Here is a 23,580-nt window from a genome sequence, read left to right on the forward strand (position 1 = left end):
GGCCTCCCACCATTTGTTTGCTGAGTAAAAGCAAAGAGGCTACAATTCTCTGCAATTTTGAATCAGCATACAATGATTTTTATGTGATCACGGCAGGCTGACAACATCAAAGTTAAATTTTGCTTTGATCACTGACTGTAAATCTCATTTTCTACAAATGACGCTTCAAGCTTAAAGTCACTAAGCTATGCTAAGCCCTTTCCAAAAATCGTCCAAGTGACAGATTTTATAATGGTGAAACTGATTTTTTACCTAATGCAATGAAAGAGGATTGCATTTAAATGACAGAAGGTGAAGTTTACTTAAACACATGGAAAATGCTTTGAGTAGCCTCTGTCTCTGTTTAGTTATATCCTATCAACATATATGGTTTTGTCCATTATTTCAGCATAGACAGCAAAGAGACACATAAAACACCAAAAAGAGATTTTACACTTTTTGGTGTTTATCGCTATAATCCCTATCAGATTTTTAATATGCTTGCAGATGGCTTTTCATTAATAAAGGAATATTTGTGTGAATATTAATAAAACAGAATAGATTTTAGAATAGAATAGCAACTTTATTTTCTTTTAGAACATGGAGCAGTTAGTGGGCATCAGAAAGACATTTCTGATTTTGACTGCACTTAAGGCTGGACCTCTTCTTAGAGAGTCTATTGCTAAAAAGCTCAACTTTTGTCTCTTTATAGGTGGCTAAAACTGCTAGCTTTCTTTTAGGTTACACCTCAGCTAATTCATGGCAATGAACTAGACTTCCCAAGTGCGTTTGAGGCTTGCAGTGCTATTAAATATTAATAAAAGCGTACTTTTCTTTTTCTTCTAAAACAACAGCATTTCTTTTTATTTTATTTTTTAGTTCCTTTTTTGATTGAGATTGAGTGAAATTTGAGTATGTTTTAAATAGGTTTCACTTTATTTATGTTAGCACTATTTAGGTGGTACCCATGCAATGAACTTACAAAGTTAATGTGTAAAGCGCTTTGGGGTCCTTAGGGACTAGTAAAGCGCTACACAAATACAGGCCATTTACCATTTATACAATCTATGAGTAAACCTTGCTAATCAGCTTAACTAGCATTCTATAGCATACATTTTTTATCTGTCCCATCCCTACTTCAGCATCCTAACTAGCGGTACAGAAGTGGCTTGAGCTTAACAAGAGTAACTTTTTGGCAGGTAATTTCAAATTCAATGTTTTAAACAGCTCGCTATAATGACACACAAACTTTTTTTGTGCAGCGTGACAAACAATTAGCACATGCAAGCTAAGCTTTAAATTGGTTAACTGGACACTGGATCCATGAATAATGTGTTGCTGAAGTTATCTGGATACTTTATATTTTATACATTTTCTAAAAGCAAATTAAATAATATTGATAACTCTGTGTTATTTAAGTTAGTTTGCAGTGCTGTGGTCTAGTGATGCATGACGTTAGACTGGTGAAGGGCAGACTGTGATATCTGTATACCATAGAATGTAGTTGGCAAACTCACTGCCTTGCTGCTTCTAAACTATTCCCCACCTGCCGACTTTAACCTCTGCTGGTAACAATGGTAAAATTGCAGATCCTATAAATAATTTTTGTGACTGGTTAACAGGTTAAAAAAGGACAGAATGATCCAGAATGGCACTCCAAATAGGCATGATAATAATATTTAATCTTTTTTTTTTTTTAAATGAATGTATACTTTATTGATCCCCTTGGGGAAATTGCTCTCTGCATTTAACCCATTCACTCAGTGAAGCAATGGGTAGCCATTGGGCGCCCGGGGGCAGTGTGCAGGGACAGTACCTTGCTCAGGGGTACCGCAGGGTAGCTGTTCAGTGGATTTGAACCACCGACCTTCCGATCATGGGGCCACCACTCTACCTACTGAGCTATCCCTGCCCCTTAATGTACCATGTCATGGTATTGTTTCAAGCTGACAACCTGGAGATCCTTGTTCAATTATAAAAACTGAAGTAGAATGATTCTGTTATTATTATAAACACTGTGGTTCTTTCTGTTCATTTTGTATCAAGTAGAGATGGGAGGCTGTGGCACAAGTATACAGCACAGCAAAATGCAGTAGAAAAAATCCAAGTGTTTATTTTTCCTTGTTCGACCAGTTCAGGTGCTGTGAAAAAAAAGATACTACAGCATAAGACTTATAATAGCTGGGAAGACTGTGTGAGTTCACATATGTTAAATTATTTAACTCCCGTGTTTGGTTTTCTAAACTATACTTTTTAAGAAATAGAGATATTTTGGGTTGAAGCTCTGCGGTGGATCTCTCAAAGCACCTTTACTGCCAAGCAGGTTTTTTTTCCCTTTGTGTGCCTGAATACGTTGGTTCTTGTCATTTATTTTAACTGTGACCCCAGAGCCTTTTTGCAGACATAGATGAAAAAATGAATAAAAAAAAAAACCATGAGGGAGGGAAAGAGAAAAACCTTAAGTTACTGGAGCAGAACGGAGAAGAGGCTTGAAAGTGCTTTTAACTTGTGCAGAAAGATTTCCAAAACACACACACGCAAAAACAGCAAACTGGCACAAGCCACACACACGCAAAAAAACAAAAAAACAAAACCTAAAACACACATAATTCTTGCATAAGCATATATACACACACACATAAACAAATATGCATATATAAAAACTGAGTTAAAACATACCTACAGCACAGCCTGACATAAGCTGCAAACACACATAGAAACACACCTATGTGTACCAACTGCTGCAATAATATAGCTGAAATTACTTTTGGGGCTTAGCAGCAACTGGCGGAGGTTTCTCTCTCACTGATCTCTATGAGGCCAAATAGGGACAGAGAATAGAGGGTTACACGCATATACATACACATGCGCACACTAATCCTCCCTCTCCCTCCATCTGTACTTCTGTCTCCCCACCCTGTCTTGCTCTGTCACTGTGGAATATGGGGAGTTCTCATCCCTGTCAAGAAAACCACTAGAGCTGAAAGAGACACTACACACAACAGAAGCACTGATCAACATATAGCAAAGGCACTATAGCACATTCCACCGTGGCCCAGTGCTGTACCAGAACATATAGCCAATACATACTACTGTTGATTACTGTGTATACCCACCAGCGAACTCTGAAATTTAAACTTGCCTTTAATGATTGCTATCGAACAAGACAGATTTATGTTTTGTGCTACAGGGCCTTGAAATCTATTGTGTAACATATTGCACGTCAGCCAAACTGCTTCATAATTATTCTTTCAACTCCCAACCAATCACCGAGACCGGGCTCAAAATACTGAAATGGGTTTACAGGTTGAAAAAGCATTGCAGGCAGAGTTTTCCAGGAATCATTTCTGTTGGATGTTTTATTGGGAGGCCAGGGATAATTGCTAAAAATGGCTATTTCAGCTGGATGGGATGAAATTTACAGAGTTACTGAGGTAATAATTACCCTCTCTAGATGTCCTCTGGCAATACTAATGCCATCTGCAGAGGGCTGTTAACTCCTAATAGATATTGTCAATTTCACCCAGGTGAGAGATTGGTAACATAAGGCTAACATTGGCCTGATTATAATAGAATCCGGAGACTTGAAAAGATTTAAATCACCTCTTCTGTCTAAAAGTCTAACGACACCTTTATTTCTTTATATTTTGCTACAAAAATAAGAAATAGGTGCAATGAATTATTGAAACATGCAAATATACAGAATAAAAAGCAAAAGCGCAGTGGGTAACGAGCTGCTAACGAGCTTGAAGGTTAACATTTGCGATGACCACATTGATTCTTCAGCCTGAACTCTTAGGTAATCTTTCTTGTCATTCCTTTAAGTAGCCTTCAGCAATGGTTCTTCAGGCTTCTTGATGGACATTGAAAGCTCTTCTGTGGATGTTGGATACCTTTTGTTCACCATGTTCACCATGTTTTACAGATGGCTGTGAACATTATTGCATCTTTCTCCTGACCTCCTCCGTGCATGCCAGGAAAATATAGATTCATCACTCTATCAGACCTGTTGTGACTGGTTTTCAGTCCAGTTCTTGTGTAATTTGGCATAACTCTGTGTTTTCTCCGTTTCACTTAACTTTTTCTTCATTTTCTTAATCTTGAAATTATTCATATGTCACTGTGTTAAGTGGCTTAACAACAACAACAACAACAACAACAACAACAACAATAATAATAATTTTTAGAAAAAAGAAGAGGTATCCCCCTGAAAATAGTCAGATATAGGTTATCACTTGAAAATGTGTGAAAAAGCAGCCGATGTCCAAAGAAAGCCTGGAGGAATACTGACGAAGACTAATTTTAAAAAGTCTGTGAGCAAAAAAATAAAGACTTTTGCACACTACTGTATATTTCTGAGTAAAAGCCAAACCATTTTCAATAAGGCAAGAAACAAAAATAATGTATTCCACAATGTGTTTTTACTACATGCACTAATTATGGTTAGTTTCTGTCAGTGTTCTTGCTCTGAACTAATCTTCAAACTGGCTTATATATATATATATGTATAAAAGGTTTAATAAAAGAAGAACTTGAATTCACAAAGACAATCATGCCTCATACCAAGAGGATAAACAAGTCTATAAGCAACTGAGACTTTGGGGCCCTTCAGGCAACTAAGACAGCTTCACCTTGAGATGAGAACCAAGGCTGGTGTAATTAGTTACAAATGGATGGGTTGATGTTTGTGTTCCCCATGTGAGTGTGTGTCTGTGTCTGAGTGTGGTGATGAATAGTATCAGTCTTAAGTTGTGAGGGGAGTGTAATCAAGGACAAGAAACAGAGAGCTAATTCCACTCGAGAGACATACATTGTCAACTGAGAGAGTTAGAGAGTGTGTTTAAGTGCCCGCTGCTTTTTCTTGAGCATTTATATTTTGTGAGGCTGTGCGACAGCCTGTGTTAGAAAACTCACACTTACACCAGACAACAATTGAATTCATACAGCAAGCAAAAAATATAGGATTTTCTTTGTTTTTCAGATCATTACCTTTTCTCCAACACAAGTGAGGTCTAAAAATGGAACATACTGTAAAAGCTCATAAATAGATGATAGGTGCATTTCAATTAATGTACAATCTGCTCTTCCTCAATGAAAAAACAGAATAGCTAGTAGCAAGTGCTGGATAATGACAAGGCCCGCCTTCAATGTGGAGGGCAAGAGTGGACTCGAAGCGAACTAAAGAGGCAAAGCTAAGCAAAAAGGCGGAAGATTAGTGTAGAGCCAGAGAACTAATTAAATGAATCTGGAGATAAACGTTTAATTATTTTCTTTCAGCCCTTTTTCTCCCGCTCATTTCCTTCCTCTCTTCATTACCGCCTTCCAGAGCTGCAGCAGAGCGGCCAGTGTCAGGGGCAGTTGACTGTTCTAAGCCGGTGAACTCAGTCCACACATATGCTTTCTCTCTCTGCCCCCTACACTTACAGGTGCCCATACACACTCGGTAACACACAGATTGAGTCACGCCCACTCTCTTTCCTTCTCCCTTGCAAACACACATCCCCTTTCGCTCTGTCTGCAGTGTGTCTGAATGTAGATGTGGTAGTTTTAATCCCAGCTGGATTCCACGGGGAGGTGAGGAAGGGTACTGGAAGGAGAAAGGGCCGTGACTTGATTTAAAAGATGTCTTCTATCTTTGGTAAAGTACACTGCCACCTCTTGTTTTATAGTGCAGAAATCCATACGTTTCAAACACTGGTTGATTTAGGAGGCTGTGGCCTCAGCACTACATGATGTATTCTCTACAGAGAGGGTCAACAGTACTCTTGGATGGTGGAAAGGGAGATTGCCCTTTAGATGAAAATGTAGGCCAGGAGCTTGGACTGTCTCAGCACTAAAATGAAACACTACCAGGTTGAGATGCTTGCGTGCTTCTGTTTTTGGTCTAGACCTCTGTGTCAGAAAAAAATATGTTTTGGGTTTGTTTTGGTTTTTTTGCTCTTCAGGGATTCGGTATCAAAAAAGGCTTTTCTGATGCGTTGCTTCTGCTCTGTGTGATGTAAGATGCAACTTTGTGATATTTTAACACTGTAACAGGGCCACTTTTGCCTAAAAAAAGTTGACCTTTGCATTATTTATTCATTAACCTTTGATCAGTGGGCTACATCGATTCGCTGTGTACAAAACCTGTTTAATGCATCCAGTTCATGAGCACACACTAATGATGAGTAAACACATTTGGCCCCTGCTCACTGAGCTGTGTCTGTTACTAGTTCTGCATGACTGGAAAGCCATGGCTGGGGGTGACAACACGCAGGCTACATATGCAGTTAACGTCACAGTGAATATATTTCAGGATGTAGGCATGGATGAGCAAACAAAAAATATATTAAATATATACTAGAGAACCCTACATGGATAGAAACATAGAAATGTTGGCATGAGAAGCCAATTAAACAGCATGGACATGATTTAAACTGTTTAAAATGCGCTGATGGAGATTTAAAAGTTCTGTTTATGATTTATTAAGAAGATGGTAATTTACAAACATGGACGCAGGCAGTTCATTTCTATACTGACCAAGTGCGTTCCAAAATAACAGAAAAGTGAATGCAATTAATGTACCTGGGGGGTGAATAATGTACTTACCAAAAACAGTACAAGTACAGTATGATTATAAATTAGATGCTCTGGATACAGAACACACACAATGGAAGATTATCAGTGCGTTGGCCACCCCACATTACTCCAACAGTGTGGGATCATCTTGGCAAAAAAAATGCATGACAAAAGCCCAAAGAAGAGCTTTGAATGTCCTTCAAGAAGCTTATAGAACTATTCCAGAAGACTGCTTAAAGAAAGCTTCCTAAAAAATCCTAATAGTACTCTTTTAAGCCCAAAGAGGCTTTTGCCCTGGAACAAAACAACAGTAAATCTGGTCCTTTCTGTGTAGCACATTTGCATGGTAACACTGACAAATTAGTATCAAGTACAAAGCTGCTAGTGTGGTGTATCTAAAAACTATGTTCATGAGCACAATCAGCTCAGTTTCAACACCAAACATTATTTCCGGCAAAAAAAAACCCAAAAACTAGTATCTTGGTTCCCTTACAAGAAATAGTGAGAATTACTAAGCAATAAGATACTTTGAAGAAAGTCATGTAGAGAGGCAGGAAAAGGCCCCTCTTCCTCTGTGCAAAGTCCTTTGCATACTAGATCTGGTTCCCATTTTGAGAGGCAGATGGATGAAGTCTCCCACAGTTCATCAAAAAAAGTTTGAATTCCACTTTAAGGCAGAGTGCAGTCATTCTGTGGCTTAACACTTTAAAGTTTTCTCCATACTACTGGCGAACTGTGGGAGGTCTGGATCTAACCCACTGAAATAAAATGCTTCTTCGTGTGAATAAAAGAAGCTTGTTAAATAATTTGTGCTGAACATTTCTTAAAGTGAGCTCTACACCTGAAAAGATTCCACAAAAATAAGCCTGGGTTCATTTTTATTTCCTTTTTAAAAATTAAGTTATATTCCTGTGAGACAGAGAAGGCACTGCCAAATGCAAGATCCCTCTTCTTAAGTACAATTTGCGCAGTGGGTGGGGGGTGCCTCGAAATAAAGTCGTGAGACACTGAGGTATTTGCTGCAATCTCATAAGGATTCTGTATTGAATTTCTATTAGCCTGTTGACTCCACCGCATCAGAGCATCCCTACTTTAAAACCAAATCCTTCCCCGTATCTGTTATCCTGAATACACAACATTCACGATAACATGTAAAGAAAAGCAGCATGAAACTATTTGTGAATCATTTGAAGTGTACTTATTTTTTTAGATAACATGAAAACAACATATCAAATAGTGATATTGAAAATTTGAGCTTTTATTAAAAAATATGCAAATTTATTCTGGGCACTATAAAGCACATTTACCCGCTTAATGAATTCAGGCCATGATCTAAGTCTCCCTAAGACCTCAAAGAGAAAATGAAATTCCACCCTGTCAAAGGCTTTAGCTGCTTCTAACAAACAGTATGCACGATGTAGTCAAGAAAGAAATCTCTAACACTTTTAGAAGCTGCCAAACATCTGTGTGAGAACTCCTACTCCAAACGAACCTTGTCAGGTCAGGTTTGATCAGGGAAGACTTATGAGTTAGATTCTTCTACAAGCAAGCTGTGCCACTCGGGGACTGTGTTGATAATTTCGCCAGCAGGTATTTGGACATATGGGCACAAAGACTGCAGGCTTAAATAATTTGCAGTTATTTGGACAGATATAATAAACCACTATACAGATGAATGATGCTGTAAGGGGAGCCAACCTTATCTGGCTCCCCTTACAGCATCATTGCGATCTCCCTCCTCAAAGGGTTCTAATATCTTAAGCCAAAGTTCATAATACTTTGTCTCATGGTTGGTTACTAATGGCAAGGGGTGATCTGACAAGATCCATGCTTTTGGAGACGAAAAAGAACTGTGATCAGTTTGACGTTGGCCACTGTGGCAATTTTTTAAGGTGTGGGCTCAAGAGTTAGTGCTTTAGTGAAATTTTGTGTTTAATGCCAGTGTTAAGAGCTAGCAAAGTAAGGCAAACATAGGAAGGTTGATTTCTTTACCACCTGCATCCTGTTCTTTGCATTCTTTCCCTTCTAACCTAAAAACAAAGTTGTTTCCAGTTGTTTTTTCCTCCTAAAGCAGTCCTTTTGAAACAAAGATTTTGCTGACTGCTCTGTGGACTTGGCTGAAAAATTAGATGTGCAGAATTTTCTACTTACTCCTCCTGGGAGAGGCATAGCGCTGCAGCTGTGCGGCAGCAAACATAAGTAGGACATATTCACTTTCAAACACCGTATTGGAGAAGTAAAGATTTAACTTCCAGAGTCTTAAATAAAAAGTCTGAGTGGACAGTTTTAAACATTTTCTGTTGCTGCCACTATCACCTATTCACCCCCCACACACACCCACTAACCCCTGACATATGCTAATGTGATGAGAGCAGTTTTTGGCAATTAATATCCTTTCACAATGCACGCAGTACACGTGCACACTTTCTATAACTCTCTCAAACACACCCACCCTTTAACACTCATCGGTGAATGATTACACACCAATTCATATGGATGTTTGGTATCAGTATGCAGAGTGCCTTGTAAACTTCACTCATTACACCGCAGTTACAAAATAACATCCTAGAAATTCCCAGCAGCTCGCTTTCTCTTATTTTCTCTCTCCGAGTGAATCTGAAGAGGTCCACTTGTTATTGAAATGCAATAAAATGAAAATATATGACTGTGTCTCAGGGAATATATGCATGCATATGTGTACAACGCATGCTTAATATCATTACCAGGGTCCTTATTTTTATCCTAATGCTGCTCTTCCTTTCCTTATTCTTTTCCTATTCTACCTATTTCCCAGTGTCCAGTTTCATTCATTAATTCCAACACACTATGAACTCTCCCCGTCCTGTCACTTTTTCCTGTCCCCTCCTCTTGTTCACCAGCGTTTTGTCCACTCTGCCATCCCTGTATCTTCCTTAGCTTGCTTGGCGTCTTCAGAGAGGCAGAGTAAAGAATTGAGTGACTGCTGTCACAGCATGCAGCCCCAACCATACACCCACACACACATCCACCTACACACATATAAAGCAAGATAATGCCCCCACCCCCCGGCCCAGAACACAAATACACACTTTGCTAAGTATTGCTTCAGACTGTACAGTGACGTATACACACACACACACACACACACACACACACACACGCACTGATCTGACACCACACAAAACATTTATGTGCTGACTGCCACTGCACAAAACCCTGGGCGAGCTGGCTCCAAACACGCACCGGGACTAAGATGGACAGCTAGACAACAGCACAGACATACAAAAAAAACTGTCATTTCTGCATCAGCACACAAACAATGGAGAAACAACAACAACAACAAAGGGAAGAAAATCAACAGGATGATAAAAAATAAAAACTGGAAATATTTCGACTGATGAGAATCCCCTCAAATGGATTCTTTACTCGTCTTGGCTCTGTCAGTCGGTAAATATTTGTCAACATCCAACATGATGTGTTTTCAAAAAACATTTGAGACATAACAAGGGAAACCAGCAGCATTTTGATCTGTCAACATCACTTGAAGGATTTCATAAACTGATTTTGATTCTGCATTCACCCATCTTGATGCTCCCAGGACCACAGGGACCGTGCTTTTAGAGTTTACATCAAAACAGACAAGTGATCTATCTCTCTGTGTTTCTCTCATTTTCTGTATCTCTGTCACTCTCACTTACTCTGTAGTGATTTGTTCTCATTTTTCCTGTCACTCCACCATCCAGTGAAGTAGTTAAAATACATCATCTACTGTCCCTTCACAGCAAACCCAGCCCTGAAATCTTTCCGTGATAATACAGCAGGCAAAGAGTGATTTTAAAAAGAACAGAAATGCAGGCCGAGACTAAAAGAGACCTGCAAACACATCGATCACAAGCAGCCCGTAAAAATCAAGAGCCAACAACTGTCCAATTTACATCCCACTGCTAAATACAAGCCCAGCTAACAACAGTACAGTATATCACCATGAGAAGCCCATTACTCTCCAAGACTTTGGCTAAGAGAAAATGGCAAAAGCTTGCTGCAGGGAGACAAGAAACAAAATATAGCTGTGAGCAGGATATCTGCTTCAAGACCTGCAGACTTTCGGCTCTAGAAGTGGAATTCAAAAGTACTGAGGCCGTGGTGACAAATTCCCTCATCACGGGTGTCACTGCTCTGAAAACAGCTGTTCTGCTCTAAGTGATGCATGAGAACAGCAGCTCAACAAATAGAAGGAGGTTTCTCCAGGAAATCCGATTGTTGTCCCAACTGTGCAGAGCAGCATGACCTGAACTCAAAGCACCCCAAATCTGCAGCCAGAGGCAGGTCTGTACGTTTTTTTTTTTTAATTTAATTTGCACAGTGATGGCAGAAATAAACAGTTAAAACAGGCTGATGAAGGCATTTATATGACAGAAATGTTCCAAGGTATTTTAATTTCTACTCTAAACTGTTTCATAAACTATAATGTGACGGTCTAGTGCATTTAAAGAATACGACATGCTACTTTTATTTAATAGTGTTGTAAAGGTGGCAGAGACTAACACAGGACCGATAAATCCTTTCTTTAAATCATGTGTTCTGTCAATTAAGTCAAGTAAGCACAAACTACTCCAATAAAATGTGACAATGGCACTTTGCAGTGTAACTTACTAAAAGTTATTTCATTTCTAAAATTTGGAGCATTGCTATTATTTATGTATGTGAACTGTATGATTTGACAGGAAACCAACCAATTTTAACTAATATAATTTGCATCATAATTTGCCGGCAAACACTCACACAGCCCCTCCAATCACTAACAGCTGTAGTAGTTAATGTTCTTAACACTGAACAGCGCTTTAGGAGGAATTTGAGAGCACAGTTAAGCTCCTATTTCAACCCAGTGAAGTATTAAAAAGTTATCGTAAAAGCTAACCTGGCCAGCATATATGTTGACATTAGCTGTTTAACTGTTAGCAGTTACCCAGTAGCCACATTAGCCATCTGTTATCATTAAGGTAGCAGCTACTGAATTTTAGTTAGATAAAAGATAAATAATTGTTGCAGGCTGAACGTGACATGGATGGAATATGGAGCAGTGACAGAGCGGATTACGGAAACAGAGAACGGGGCAGTTTGCTGGCTGTGCAGAGCAGCGGGGGAACCGTAGCCCAACAGAGCAGAGTCTAATGTAGAGAAGTAAACCGAGCAAATGAAGAGTGAAATCCGGAGCAGCACAGCCAAATCAGACGGGTTTTGTGGCTCAAGAGCTGAAGAAAGGACGCAAAGAGCTGCAGACTGAGGTGGACCAGTGTGAATGGTGGACAATATATGATAAGCTTTAACTACTTACACAATAATTTATTGAAATGGGTTTCTTATTTTGTTGTATAGCTCTGAGGTCAGTTTTGAAAAGCAGGCAATGAGCATAAGTGATACCACACTTTACCACTCCATCTTCCATTATGCTCTTCTTCCACAATAATTACATTATTGATATGTGTTGGGCATTTTTTTAAAAATATTTTGCTAATTCTAACTTATAACTGGAAAAATTTGTGGAACATTAACAAATGTTAATAACTTCTTTTTCATTACTTCTGTTGTTGCACGATGGGCTCAAAAGCTTTTATCTAGTATTGAGTATTTTCTTGGGTATTGGTATCGACTTTGAAATTCCAGTATCTTGACAGCTGTAGTAACCCCATGCATAGTCAGCAACAAAGTTTAGTACCTGAGGTTTACCAGCAGAACATTTCCTACTCTGGGTTCAATAGCTTGTTACCAAATGCATCATGCTGCTATCTCTCTCCCTGCTAAATCATGCTCATGCACCTGGCAATAAGGGGGAATTCCTACTTAGCTCCATGTTTCAGTTTAGACACTCATGCTTCCACTGAAGGCTCTAGACAGGTAGGGGTGACCATGCCCCAACTGTTATACTACCTGTCTACCATTCTGAAGCATGAAGGTGTTCAGATATGTCTTACAGCAGCTCTTCTGTGGTATTGTACTACAGTACAGATAAGCCTTTTGATCGTCATGGACATCAGTTAGCCTCAGGCACCCGTAACTCTGTCACTGTTCCACCATTTGTCCTTCCTTTGATGACACATGGCTGCGTGAGTCCTGCTGCCTTCAGATGGATCAAGAGATTTAATGAACTGAGATGCTTTCACTACAGCATAAAGCTGCAGAGGACAACAGGTCCTGCTCAAATTACTGATCCCAGTTTGCAGATGACAGTTTAAGCAGCAATGACAAAACTGATCATTTACAGTCTGTTACTGCTGAACATTTGCTCCAAGTTCTTACAGCAGTTTAGTGACTTAGCTTTGCTTTTGTTGATCAAAGCACCAAAGTGGCAGCACATTAATGCTGCACCAGCAACAGATGTGCTCTGAAATGACTGCGTGCGGGCCAAAACCCAAGACACATTTCCCACCAACAATTTACTCTGCACCACCTTATTAAAATCAACCTCACTCTTGATTTCCACCTGCTTAATATGACCCCTGTCTTTGTGTCAACATAAAAATCCACTCTTTAACGCCGTATCACCCGCCTGCCTACTAGAGTAACTAGAGTTGCCGTATTAGACGTTTAGAGCTTGTTCTGCTAATTCTCAGGGACAATAACCATGACAGCACACCTTTTTCACACCGGCTGAATGCGTCTGCGAGAGCTGGCGTCACTGCCAAAAAAGAAATACATGCATAAAGAACTAAAAGACAGATACACAGATGGCTGCACTTGTCCATCACATGTTTGCGACAATAACTTTCTCAGTTTGCTCGCCACAGTCTGCAATCTACAGCCTGCAATTTACGCAAAGAGTGAACTTCCCCCGGAGTTTCTCTAGAACTTTAAACAACAGGTTTCCACTGTGTTCTTTCTACAATTCATCCAAAATTGCAGGCCAAAGCCACTATTCATGTACTATACACCAAAGTGCACTATGAACATCATATCATAGTTATTACATCCTGATAGTGGAGCAGAAGTGGCGAGCTTGCCTTCTAACAGTTTTTTTAACTCTAGTATAGACCTCCGCTCTGCTCTCACTCAAATCCATTTAAATTATGATTTGCTCTGGAGTGACAGTCACAGCAAATACTGTATGAAGGTGTCACACAACACAGAAGAGAAGGAGATATAAATGCTGCTTCAAACATTTTCCCAGAAAAGCTGGAGGATAAAAACTCGTCGCCATAAAATGTAGACAAAATCAGAACAATCTATGATATAGAAAAACAATACAAGTCTTCTAATCTCAATCAAGGCTGAGCTGAGGTTTCGTTTTAAGGGGGGATGCAGATGAACAGAGGAAAGGTTCGCTCTTACCAGTTTCTCTGGAAATCTGGATAAAGGCCTCAACGCCGCTCTCGCCATAGTTGCCTTCTGAGGCCAGCGTGGAAACGTAGTTCCACTCCATTGCCGTGACGATGTCCATCATGGCCTGGGCCTGGTACGAGTCCGGTGGCACAACACGGGAGAAGAAGTCATAGCGAGTGTTGTCACTCAGCTCGGGAGCCGTGGAGGCGTAGCTGATCTGCGGGATCTGGATGGAAAAAGGGGAAGAAGGAAGGAAGATGTTGAGGAAATGTGAAAAAAAGCACAGTTAATAGCGTGGTGTTTCTGAACGTGAGCCAAATAGTGTAATTGTTTTACTGCCTACATATTAAAATGAGTAAAGTGGGAAGACTCTTATATGATTATTTTTTCAATTTAATGTTTATCACCACAAGTAATGTGTTCCCATACAATGAAAAAAAAAAAAACTCGAAAAAGTAAAACGGTTCAGTGATATTTGAACTAGGAATTACAAAACGCCCACTCCCTGCAGGATCAGTGTGGTAAACAACTGTCAGGAAATTGAGACAAAGTCATCAACATGAAAGTTACAGTGTAACTAAAATGAGAAATTGCTGGTTCATAGATATGAAAGGAAAAAGAAAACATACTGATGATGAACAGGTATTAAAGCATAATTGCTTCATAATTGGAAATATGAATACAGGCTGACAGTGTGGTAACTAAAAGGTAAGCAGGTGGTGTCATTTTTCAACACTTGTATTATGGCTGACAGATTCAGGATAGAGAGAAAATTTAAAAGAGACAGAGAAGAGACATGTGGGAAAGAAAAGCACAACAGTCAGATTGCAGAACGGAGAGACAAAGAGGCTGACGAAATAACAGAAGACACACACACACACACACACACACACACACACACGTCTATTGCTTGTGATAGGTGGCATAACAGGCCGAAGGTGTTCAATGGCTGACAGGCAGATTGATTTTTTCCCCCTGACAGTGGGAGAAGCCCCTCCATTTATAACATTCGCAAACACACACACACACACACACACACACACACACACACACACACACACACACACACACACACACACACACACACACACACAGAGTTTTTGGGCAGACATATCATTGGCATACATTCGAAGCAACTCTTAACTGCCAATCTCAGCCCAAGCATAAGGTGTGTCAGCTGTCTGTCTCCAATGCTAACACACACAAAAACACCAACGTCGACAACTGCTGAACACAGCAAATCCAGGCGGGAGATTTAGGACAGACAGTGTGTGCAAGTATGTGTGTTTATGTGACTTGAATGTTTCTAAAGGCCATCACTCACTGTCTTTATTCCCTTTGAGCATCATCTGAAGTCTCTGTCGCTGTGCATCTATACTTGTCTTTGCCATTTTAAAAAGGTCAGCGATCCATTTTGAGAGATACTGTAAGTTATTTCTCTTCAGTGGTTTTGAAGCAAATCTGTAAACAAAGGTAAATAATGCTAAGTTTCAAGATTATTGCATGCAGCATAAAAATGCATTGTATTGTAAATGAAGTATGCTAATTGTAATTCCTAACCTGTACAGCACATTAACTGTGTATAAGGAGAATATTGAGAAGAGAGAATATTTTGTTTTCACTTCTATGACAACGCTCATTGCTCAGTACTAAATGGAAAAATTCTTGTTTTATTGCTGGCTGGATATCTAATTTTGAAACAAAACAGCTTTGTTCCTCAGTTTTCAGTTGTTTAATAACTTTCCATTTTTCCAACCCAATGGAAGTTCACACTTCCAGCATTTGAGTGCCGTTTTTGGTCTCCTCTGTCAGGGGAATAGAATTGGGAACTCTGGTGAACTTCAGGATATGTATAATTCATAGAGGTAATGATAAACAAACAAAAAAGGAAAAAAATCAAAGCCAATTCCAGCTCATCACTGTATATACAGTATGTGGCTACATGCATGTGCTGCTGCGTTCACGTCTATGCTGTGTGTAACTCCACCGTTTTACTTGGTCTTTTACTCTATGTACTTTTAAATAACTGAATATCCATTTCAAAGAGCACTGAATTCATGGATGCAGGAGTATGAGGTATCCGTCTGTTTACCATGGGAAAGAAACTTTGTGACCTCCGCAAACCTAATACTTTGATCTTTTGTTATTTCACTCTAAAGCTGGGAACCACAGACATACTCAGACAAACACACTCAGTAATGACTTGTCATCCTTCCCAAGTCATTACTGAGTAAGAGGACGAAAAGCAGAGAAAAGAGCAAGTGCAGTGAGGGAGCGAGAGTTACATAAAGTACAGATTCAACATCCAATATTGTCTACTGCAGGCATAGAGCCAGTACCGTCTACCCCAAATATACCTGTGTTTTCACAAAATATTTCTGCAGACATTTATATAGTCACTAGGGATAGGTAGCGAAAACAGGTAATAAAACGTGCACCAGGGCTAAATTATTAAAGACTGTGGTATCGATAAACTCCAGCTTTATTAGTTCTACTCGGAGAAAACATGATGAATTTTCTCTTTTCTCCTTTCTTTCCTGTGTTTGAGGGGCAGAGGTGGCTGTTTGCTCGCTGCTGCTCCACGCCGTACTTGAGCACACACCCAGTGAAATATCCGAGTGACTTAATTGTTTAAAAGTGCGACTGTACTTCACAAGCAAAGCTACTGACAACGCAGAAGCACAAGCCATCTTTCCATACTTTTTCTTTGGTTTATCCAGTTCTTTGTTGTGATAGGGCTGGTGCCTCAGAATTACTGTTGTACTGTTAAAAAAATACTGTAAAACTTGGAGCTTTACTAGATATATGCTATAATAAATGATTTAATTACATATTTTTACAGCATTATCCTGTTAAAATAAAGTATCGTCTGGTATAAATAAAAATAACTGTAAATAAATGTCAGTATAGTGTAACCCAATTCCTAAAATCATCTTAAACAAAAAAGAAGAAAAAGTAAAACATTTTATGTTCATTGTTTCTGTTCTTACTGTTCTTGTTTAATGAAAGTGAAAAGAGATCAAAATATTTATTTAAACAAAAAAGGGACACAGATTTATATATTTGTTCTGGTTAAACAAGGGTTAAGTTTCTCCGAGGGTTGATGAGCTCTGATGAGAGCTGTTAGGTTTTACTCCACTCCTCTCGTGTCAGCCAATCAGTGAAGCTCTAGGCAGCTCTTATCCTTCCTTAGTACCAGCTCCCAAGTTTTCAGTCTCCTGCTTCTATAGCCGAACAGAGCAGGCGGGCTAAAAATTGTTATCGAGGACAGAACAAGACCGGAAGGTTTACTGAGCTGTGGCTTCACGTAAACGCTGAGCATCCACTCAACAGGTTTTTATATGGGACGAATCCAAAGACCAGGTCAGCAATTCCAGAACCCAGAGTGTTACAGTGTTCACTGGATGGCGAGCCAACCTAAGATCCTAGGAGACGATATACATATACACGCACACTCATTTGCACATTGATGGACTGCAATCCTCTACTGTACAAGTAGTGTGGTAGGACAGACAATCTCTCTCACACACACACACACACACACACACACACACACACACTCACTCCTTATTGGACAGATTCTATTGCAATACACCTGTTTGTCAAGGACCCCACCAGCACCATTTGGACTTAAAAAAGACCAATTCTTTACTTGTGCACAATTTTATTTTTATTCTATTTTTTTGCTACTTTGGGGGAAAATTTTATACTTGAAGTTCTGTTAAAACCTGTTGTAATTCAGTGTTGGTTACAAAATTCCTTTAAAAGGCTTAACATCACTAAAGTACTTTTAAGCCACACAACTGTGTTTGTCTGGTTTCTCTGCCATTCATGTAGCAGAGCTCTAAGGGTCGTTCTTAATCTTCTGATACTAGCCCAAAAATACTCATTACCTTGGTAATTATCCATTGATACTGTATTTCAACCCACGTAAGTGCTACAATAGTCACTGGATATCCCAGTCTACATGTTAAAGCATCCATTGGACAAAATATTGAACCCAGAGTTGCCTCCATCAGGATGCACTGCAAATATCGAAAACGTACATATAAAAAAAAAGTGCCTGTGTGTATGTGTGTGTGGCTGGATGAATGAGGCTTGTAGTAAAAAGCACTTTGAGTGATTAGTTGGAGTAGAAAAGCGCTATATAAGTACTGGTCCATTTACCAAGTTACTACCACTACTGACACATTCATAGATCCCTGAAAAACAGATATGTAGAGGTGCAGAAACCTTCTTAATTTTCCAAATGTCAATCGACGTTTGAGTGTTGTAAATCATTTACGTACTGTGAGTTCCCATTGACTCACAATGACTTGAGCCCTTTTCAAAACAAGCTGAGTTGGAGGTGTAGTTAGAGGCGGCAAATTAACAGCTTGGTTCCCCCACATCGCTGGGGAAGAAGATTATGCCTGCAATCCCCTTAATTCCATTTGCTCTAATGAATATGTGTGTGAGTGTATGAGGGAGAGAGAGGGAAATACAAGTGTGAGTAATAAATGGAAGAGTATGTATAGGCTTATCTGCCGTTTCAATTAACACTTTCTGACTCTCATGCACTTATCAGAGTAATGTCCTGTATTGTTTCAGAGTTTTGGAAGACAATTATTATCATCTATGCAATATCCACTGACTGCAGAAAGATATCAACAATAATTACTGAATGTATAAACAACTGGATCGGAGTCTAGTAGTGGAAAGTGGACAGATAAAGCAACTGAAAACTTTTGTTGCAAATAGACTTATATTCAGCTAAAAAAATAAAAAAATAAAAAGCCTGTTTGTAACCAAGATGATGCTAAAATGTAATAATTTGATAGTATTTCTTTTTCTATGAGACAGAAAGTATCTAAACCGCTGTAGATGCAGTATGTCCTGGAGATACTTGACCTTATAGACATGCTGAATGATGACCCAATCACAAACTAAGAAATAGCTGTATTCAAGAGAAAATACTTTGGTGAACATACAGCGTTAATGTTATTTTCTTTAGTTCTAGATGCTGTTCATAACCTTGTTTGGCTATTCATTACAATTCAGTCATTCAATATATGACATTTTGCATAAATGCTTGCTTGAAAGCTTGAATTTTAAACTCTTTTTTTTCCCCATTTTATTCAAAGAACTACCGTACTTCCACAAAGTAACAAATTGTTGGTAGTTTTGGATCCCCGGAATACAGTCTATATATAATAGCAAATAAATAATTTTCACACACTGTTGTATAATGAAGGCATCTTAAATCGTTAATCCTCTGTTCCCAAGGATCTCTGGATTACCAGAATTCCAGTATGCATGCTGCTGCTCGCCTCCTTACAGTCACTACTCTTAAATAAGCCAAAAGGTCTCTGAACCAGCACTTATTCCCTGTACCTCCCCACAAAACCTCATTAGAAGCCTAAACTCTTTCTAAGAACAAACACAAACTAATCTATATCAAGTAGTGGGGCTGCCACTGAATAGCGATTGGGCCCAGCCAGCAAAGATATTAAATCTTGGTTCCTTTGCTTAAGTATAGAATTAATCACAATGAAAACATGGAATAGACTAGTCTCAGCCATAAAAATAACAGATTAATTCTTAATTGCTGTATTCCCCTCTAAGCAAAGAGTATTGAAAGAGTAAAAGCTTATGTTTCCCCTTTATGAAAACAATCAATCAACACCAGCAAGCTGTTAATATCACTGTTTTCTTGAGCTCTGGAAACGAAATCCTTTGACTAAAACATTGCTTTAAGAAAACCTTTAAAAGCCCTTCTGCTTTTTGTTTCCAAATAGTATCTCCTGAATAAACTCTGGGGGCAGTGAAAGCAATAGAAACCAATATAAGCCAATATCCTAGAAGTCCTGCCACTATAGACAGTTAGGTCTGCCCCGTCTGTTCCTTAATGGGTTTGGTGAAAGAGAGGAACAGTTTCATCCTTCACTATAGATCCAACTAAATCCCACTAGGGAGCTGAACAGATAACTAACAGCCGGATTTGGACCTAATGATTCAAGCCACTGGCTTTTTGTGAGTGAGTGTGTGTGTGTGTTGTTTCAGCTGGGAACCAAAGTTGAGTATATTCATTTCACAGAATTGCACCCATCCTGGCAGAGGAACCAAAAAGACAAAAAAAATCAGCATGGCAAAATATGCTTACCTAAGGAGACTTCTGGTTTGTGAGGAATGTTAGAGTCAGCAACTTGTGCTGTGCTTTCAGGCTACCGTAACCTACGACGGGCTGAAAATAAGCACAAAACAATCTAAATCTATGACAAATATTAGATTTTTTTTTTTTATTCTAAATGTTGTTTTAAAAAATTATTGTCATGTGGAGACCTTACAGAAGCATGACTGCAACCTAAACTGGCCTATAGTGTGTGCTTGTGTGTATCTGGTGGTAATGGAGCCGTCAGGTAGGGAAGCAGAGTCTGAGCAGAAGGCTGATAGATGGCATTGGTTTGAAGCTAATTAACCCCAAAGCATTACACGCACATATCGCTTTTCTGTCTCCTACACACACACACACACACACAAACACTGTCAGTAAGAGGATTGGATACGTTGTTAAACAGACAGACTTGCAGGGGCATCGTGAGGAAGGTCGGTCACGTCATCCGTGATAAAATTATCTGCTTAATCACGCTAACCAATTTATAGTCAACTTTTGCGTGGAGAGAAATTGTAGTCATTTTGTATACATAATTTCAAAGGCTACAGAGCTTAGACAAGGATTGACAAGTCTTAGACACCCAGAATGAGCTGGAGGAATTGAAGAGAGCATGGTGACCATGAGAATATAGGCACAAATACAGTAAATTGATTTGGTCGTCTGGATCCCTGCTTTTGAGTAAGTCTGGATAGTTATTTACTTGTTCAAAAACATTTTTGACTTAGCCCTCTAACAGCAAGCCTGGTCTCTGTTTAATGAGGAGAGTATCGCCACAGTGGGATCTCACCAAGCTAATTTACCAGCATGAAGACTGCTGGGGCTAAGGCCTGGGCGTCTCTCGCTCCGTCTAACCCCGTTCTCCCTGTCTGGGGCCATCTGTCTCATTTTTTCCTGTTTACTGTTTGTACCTTTGCATTTGTGCCGGTCTTTTAGGCTTTCATGTTACAAATGTATCCTCATTTAACTGTTTTAAAAGGGGATTATATTTTAACAATGCAACTACCACAGTAGACTATGATAGTTAAACTACTTTTTCCATGGCTGTAGGTGTAAGATGACTCATACCAAAACAAAAAGGTTCACGAAATTGCATGTTCTTCCAAAGGTTTCTTTTTGGTTTCCTCAGTCCAAATACAAGCATGTTGTGCTAAGTGGGGATTTTAAATTCATGTGAGCATGAGTGGTTGCCTGGCTCTCTGTGATGGACTGGAATCCTGTTCATGGCTTCCAGCCTTTTGTCCAATGTTAGGATAGACTAATTCATCCAAATTGTAGAGGGTGATATGGTAACAGCTGGCCATTTCACATCCAAGTCAATAGTGTTGTCAGGACATTGATTTTCAAGAATTACATTAACCCATCGATATCATTGAATTCAGGTGTTGCAATCACTACCATGGCCACAGATGTATAAAATTAAGCACCTAGGCATGCAGACTGCTTCTACAAACATTTGTGGAAAAATGGGTCGGGAGCTCAGTGAATTCCAGTGTGGTATTGTGATATGACACCCGTTTAGCAAGTAAAGTTGAGAAATTTGTGTGCTACTAAATATTCCACAATCCAGTGAATGCGAGTGCAAATGACAGGAACACTGTCAGAAAGTGGTAGGCTATGGAGAAAAAATAAATAAATCACAGAGTGGGGTCAGCAGATGCTGAGGTGCAGAGTGTGCACAGGTCGTCAACTTTCTTCAGAGTCAACAGCTACAGATGTCCAGACTTCTGGCCTTCAGATTACAGCATTTAGAGAGCTTCATAGAATAGGTTTCAGTGGCTGACCTGGATGCAAGCCTTACATCACCAAGCTCGATGCAAAGCATCAGATGTAGTGCTTTAAGGCACTTCTCAGTCTGAAAATCTGATGGACAAGTCTGGGTTTGGCATTTGCCAGGTGAAGGGGTACTTCAAAAAAATAAAAACTTGACTGGCCTGCACAGAGTCCTGAACTCAATCCAAAAGAACACCTTTGGGAATGTATTAGAGCGCAGACTGTAAGCCAGGTCTTCTCATCAGTGTCTGACCTCTGAAATGCATTTCTGGAAGAAGAATGGTCAAAGATTCCCATAAACACACTCCTAAACCTTGTGGAAAGCCTCCCCAGAAGAGTTGACGGTATTATGGCTACAACAGGTGTAAAATCAGATTAAACCCAATAGATTTAGAATGGGAGTCACTCAAATTCACATGGATGTGAAAGCAAGCAAATACTATAGTCTCGATTGATGTAGAAGACAGCTCACATAAAGTACAACAAGTGCATGTTTCACCAGTTTTGGCAAATGCTAGCTCACACATGAAGTGCAAGCACAAGAACACACACACCTTAGGGCAGCCAAATTGCTAAATTACTTCCTCAACATGTCTTAAAGCAGGGGTCTCAAATTTCAGTCCTCGAGGGCCGGTGTCCTGCAACTTTTCCATGTGTCCCTGTTGCAACACACCTGAATAAAATTAATAGGTCATTGGCAAGACTATAAAACTTGACTACATGCTCAAGTGGCAATTCAGCCACTTGATTCATGTTACAGTAGCTCATGAGTGAATGGACATACTGCAATAAAAGTACTTTTAGAAATACATTTTTCCAAACACTTACATTCACTTAAAAAATTTACTTGAGTAGGGTGAGGGGTTGCCTTTTCAGCATGCAGTCAAGTTCTTATATTCTTGCTACTAATTTTATTCAGGTGTGTTGCAACAGGGACACACTGGCCCTTGAGGACTAGAGTTTGAGATCCCTTTCTTAAAGTTCTCCAGAGGCTTGGTAATGAACTGATCATTTGATTCAAGTGTGTTGACTCAGGGTGAGATCTAAAACTGGCCCTCGAGGCCTGGAGTTGGAGAGCCCTGCTTTAGGGCAACACAATGCACCTAATGACTGCTAGTTTTATTATTGACAATAAATCTAAAGTTATGCTGAGCTCATTTAAATGCTGCGAAACAACAATGACATATTCCCTTTAAAGTCCTGGGTTTACCCTGTGTATGCTCTGCACATCACAGCAAATTCAGAATAGAATAAAAGCCTGTAATTTGTTTGTTGACAACCAAATGAAAAATGTAGACGAGATGAAAGAAAGAGACTGAAAGAGTAAAAAGGAAGCCACTTGATGGGAGCAAACAGAGGGAAAAAAATCTGAGTAGGGTAGCAAGCAAAAGGAATGAACGGGGTTGTTTTATTTTTTTATTTTTTCTAAAAAAGTGAAGAGGTTAAGGAACACAAATGAGACTCAATGCTGACAGAAGGGTTTTTTTGGGTTTTTTTTTTTAAAAGGTGGGGAATATTTTTCCTCTGTCTATATGAAAACAAGTGATTAGGATAAGACTGGTTTTGGTAAAAGCAAAAAAGAAATAAATAAAAAGACAAAAAAATACAAATAAGAAGTTACACTGTCATCAAGGAAATGGATCGGTGTACCTGCAGGTATATCAAAACACAAATCCTTAAATGTCTGATAGATAAGAGGAACTCAATCGATGGTTACTCTTAGCTCTCTAAGGTAGCGCTCAGTTTGTCTGGGAGACTGAAGTATAAGCAAGGCACGGAGCGAGGCAGTGAATTAATGGCCCAGTGAGCCATTAATTCCCTGG

The 23,580-nt window shown here is 39.4% G+C and overlaps 1 protein-coding gene across 4 annotated transcripts in view; it reads right to left on the minus strand.

Annotated features, from left to right (window-relative positions):
- Positions 1–23,580, minus strand: part of grm8a (glutamate receptor, metabotropic 8a) — a 296,830-nt gene that overhangs the window by 150,985 nt on the left and 122,265 nt on the right. For all 4 annotated transcript variants that reach the window (XM_085252307.1, XM_085252306.1, XM_085252309.1 and 1 more), the window contains exon 3: positions 13,843–14,059. In XM_085252307.1, coding sequence (XP_085108433.1) covers positions 13,843–14,059 — 217 coding nt within the window. The remainder of the gene's footprint in view (positions 1–13,842; positions 14,060–23,580) is intronic.

Source organism: Mchenga conophoros, linkage group LG17, assembly GCF_057382185.1.
Source record: "Mchenga conophoros isolate Kocher_MC1m ecotype Shallow Benthic linkage group LG17, M_conophoros_male_GT1.1, whole genome shotgun sequence".
Classification (NCBI taxonomy): Eukaryota; Metazoa; Chordata; class Actinopteri; order Cichliformes; family Cichlidae; genus Mchenga; species Mchenga conophoros.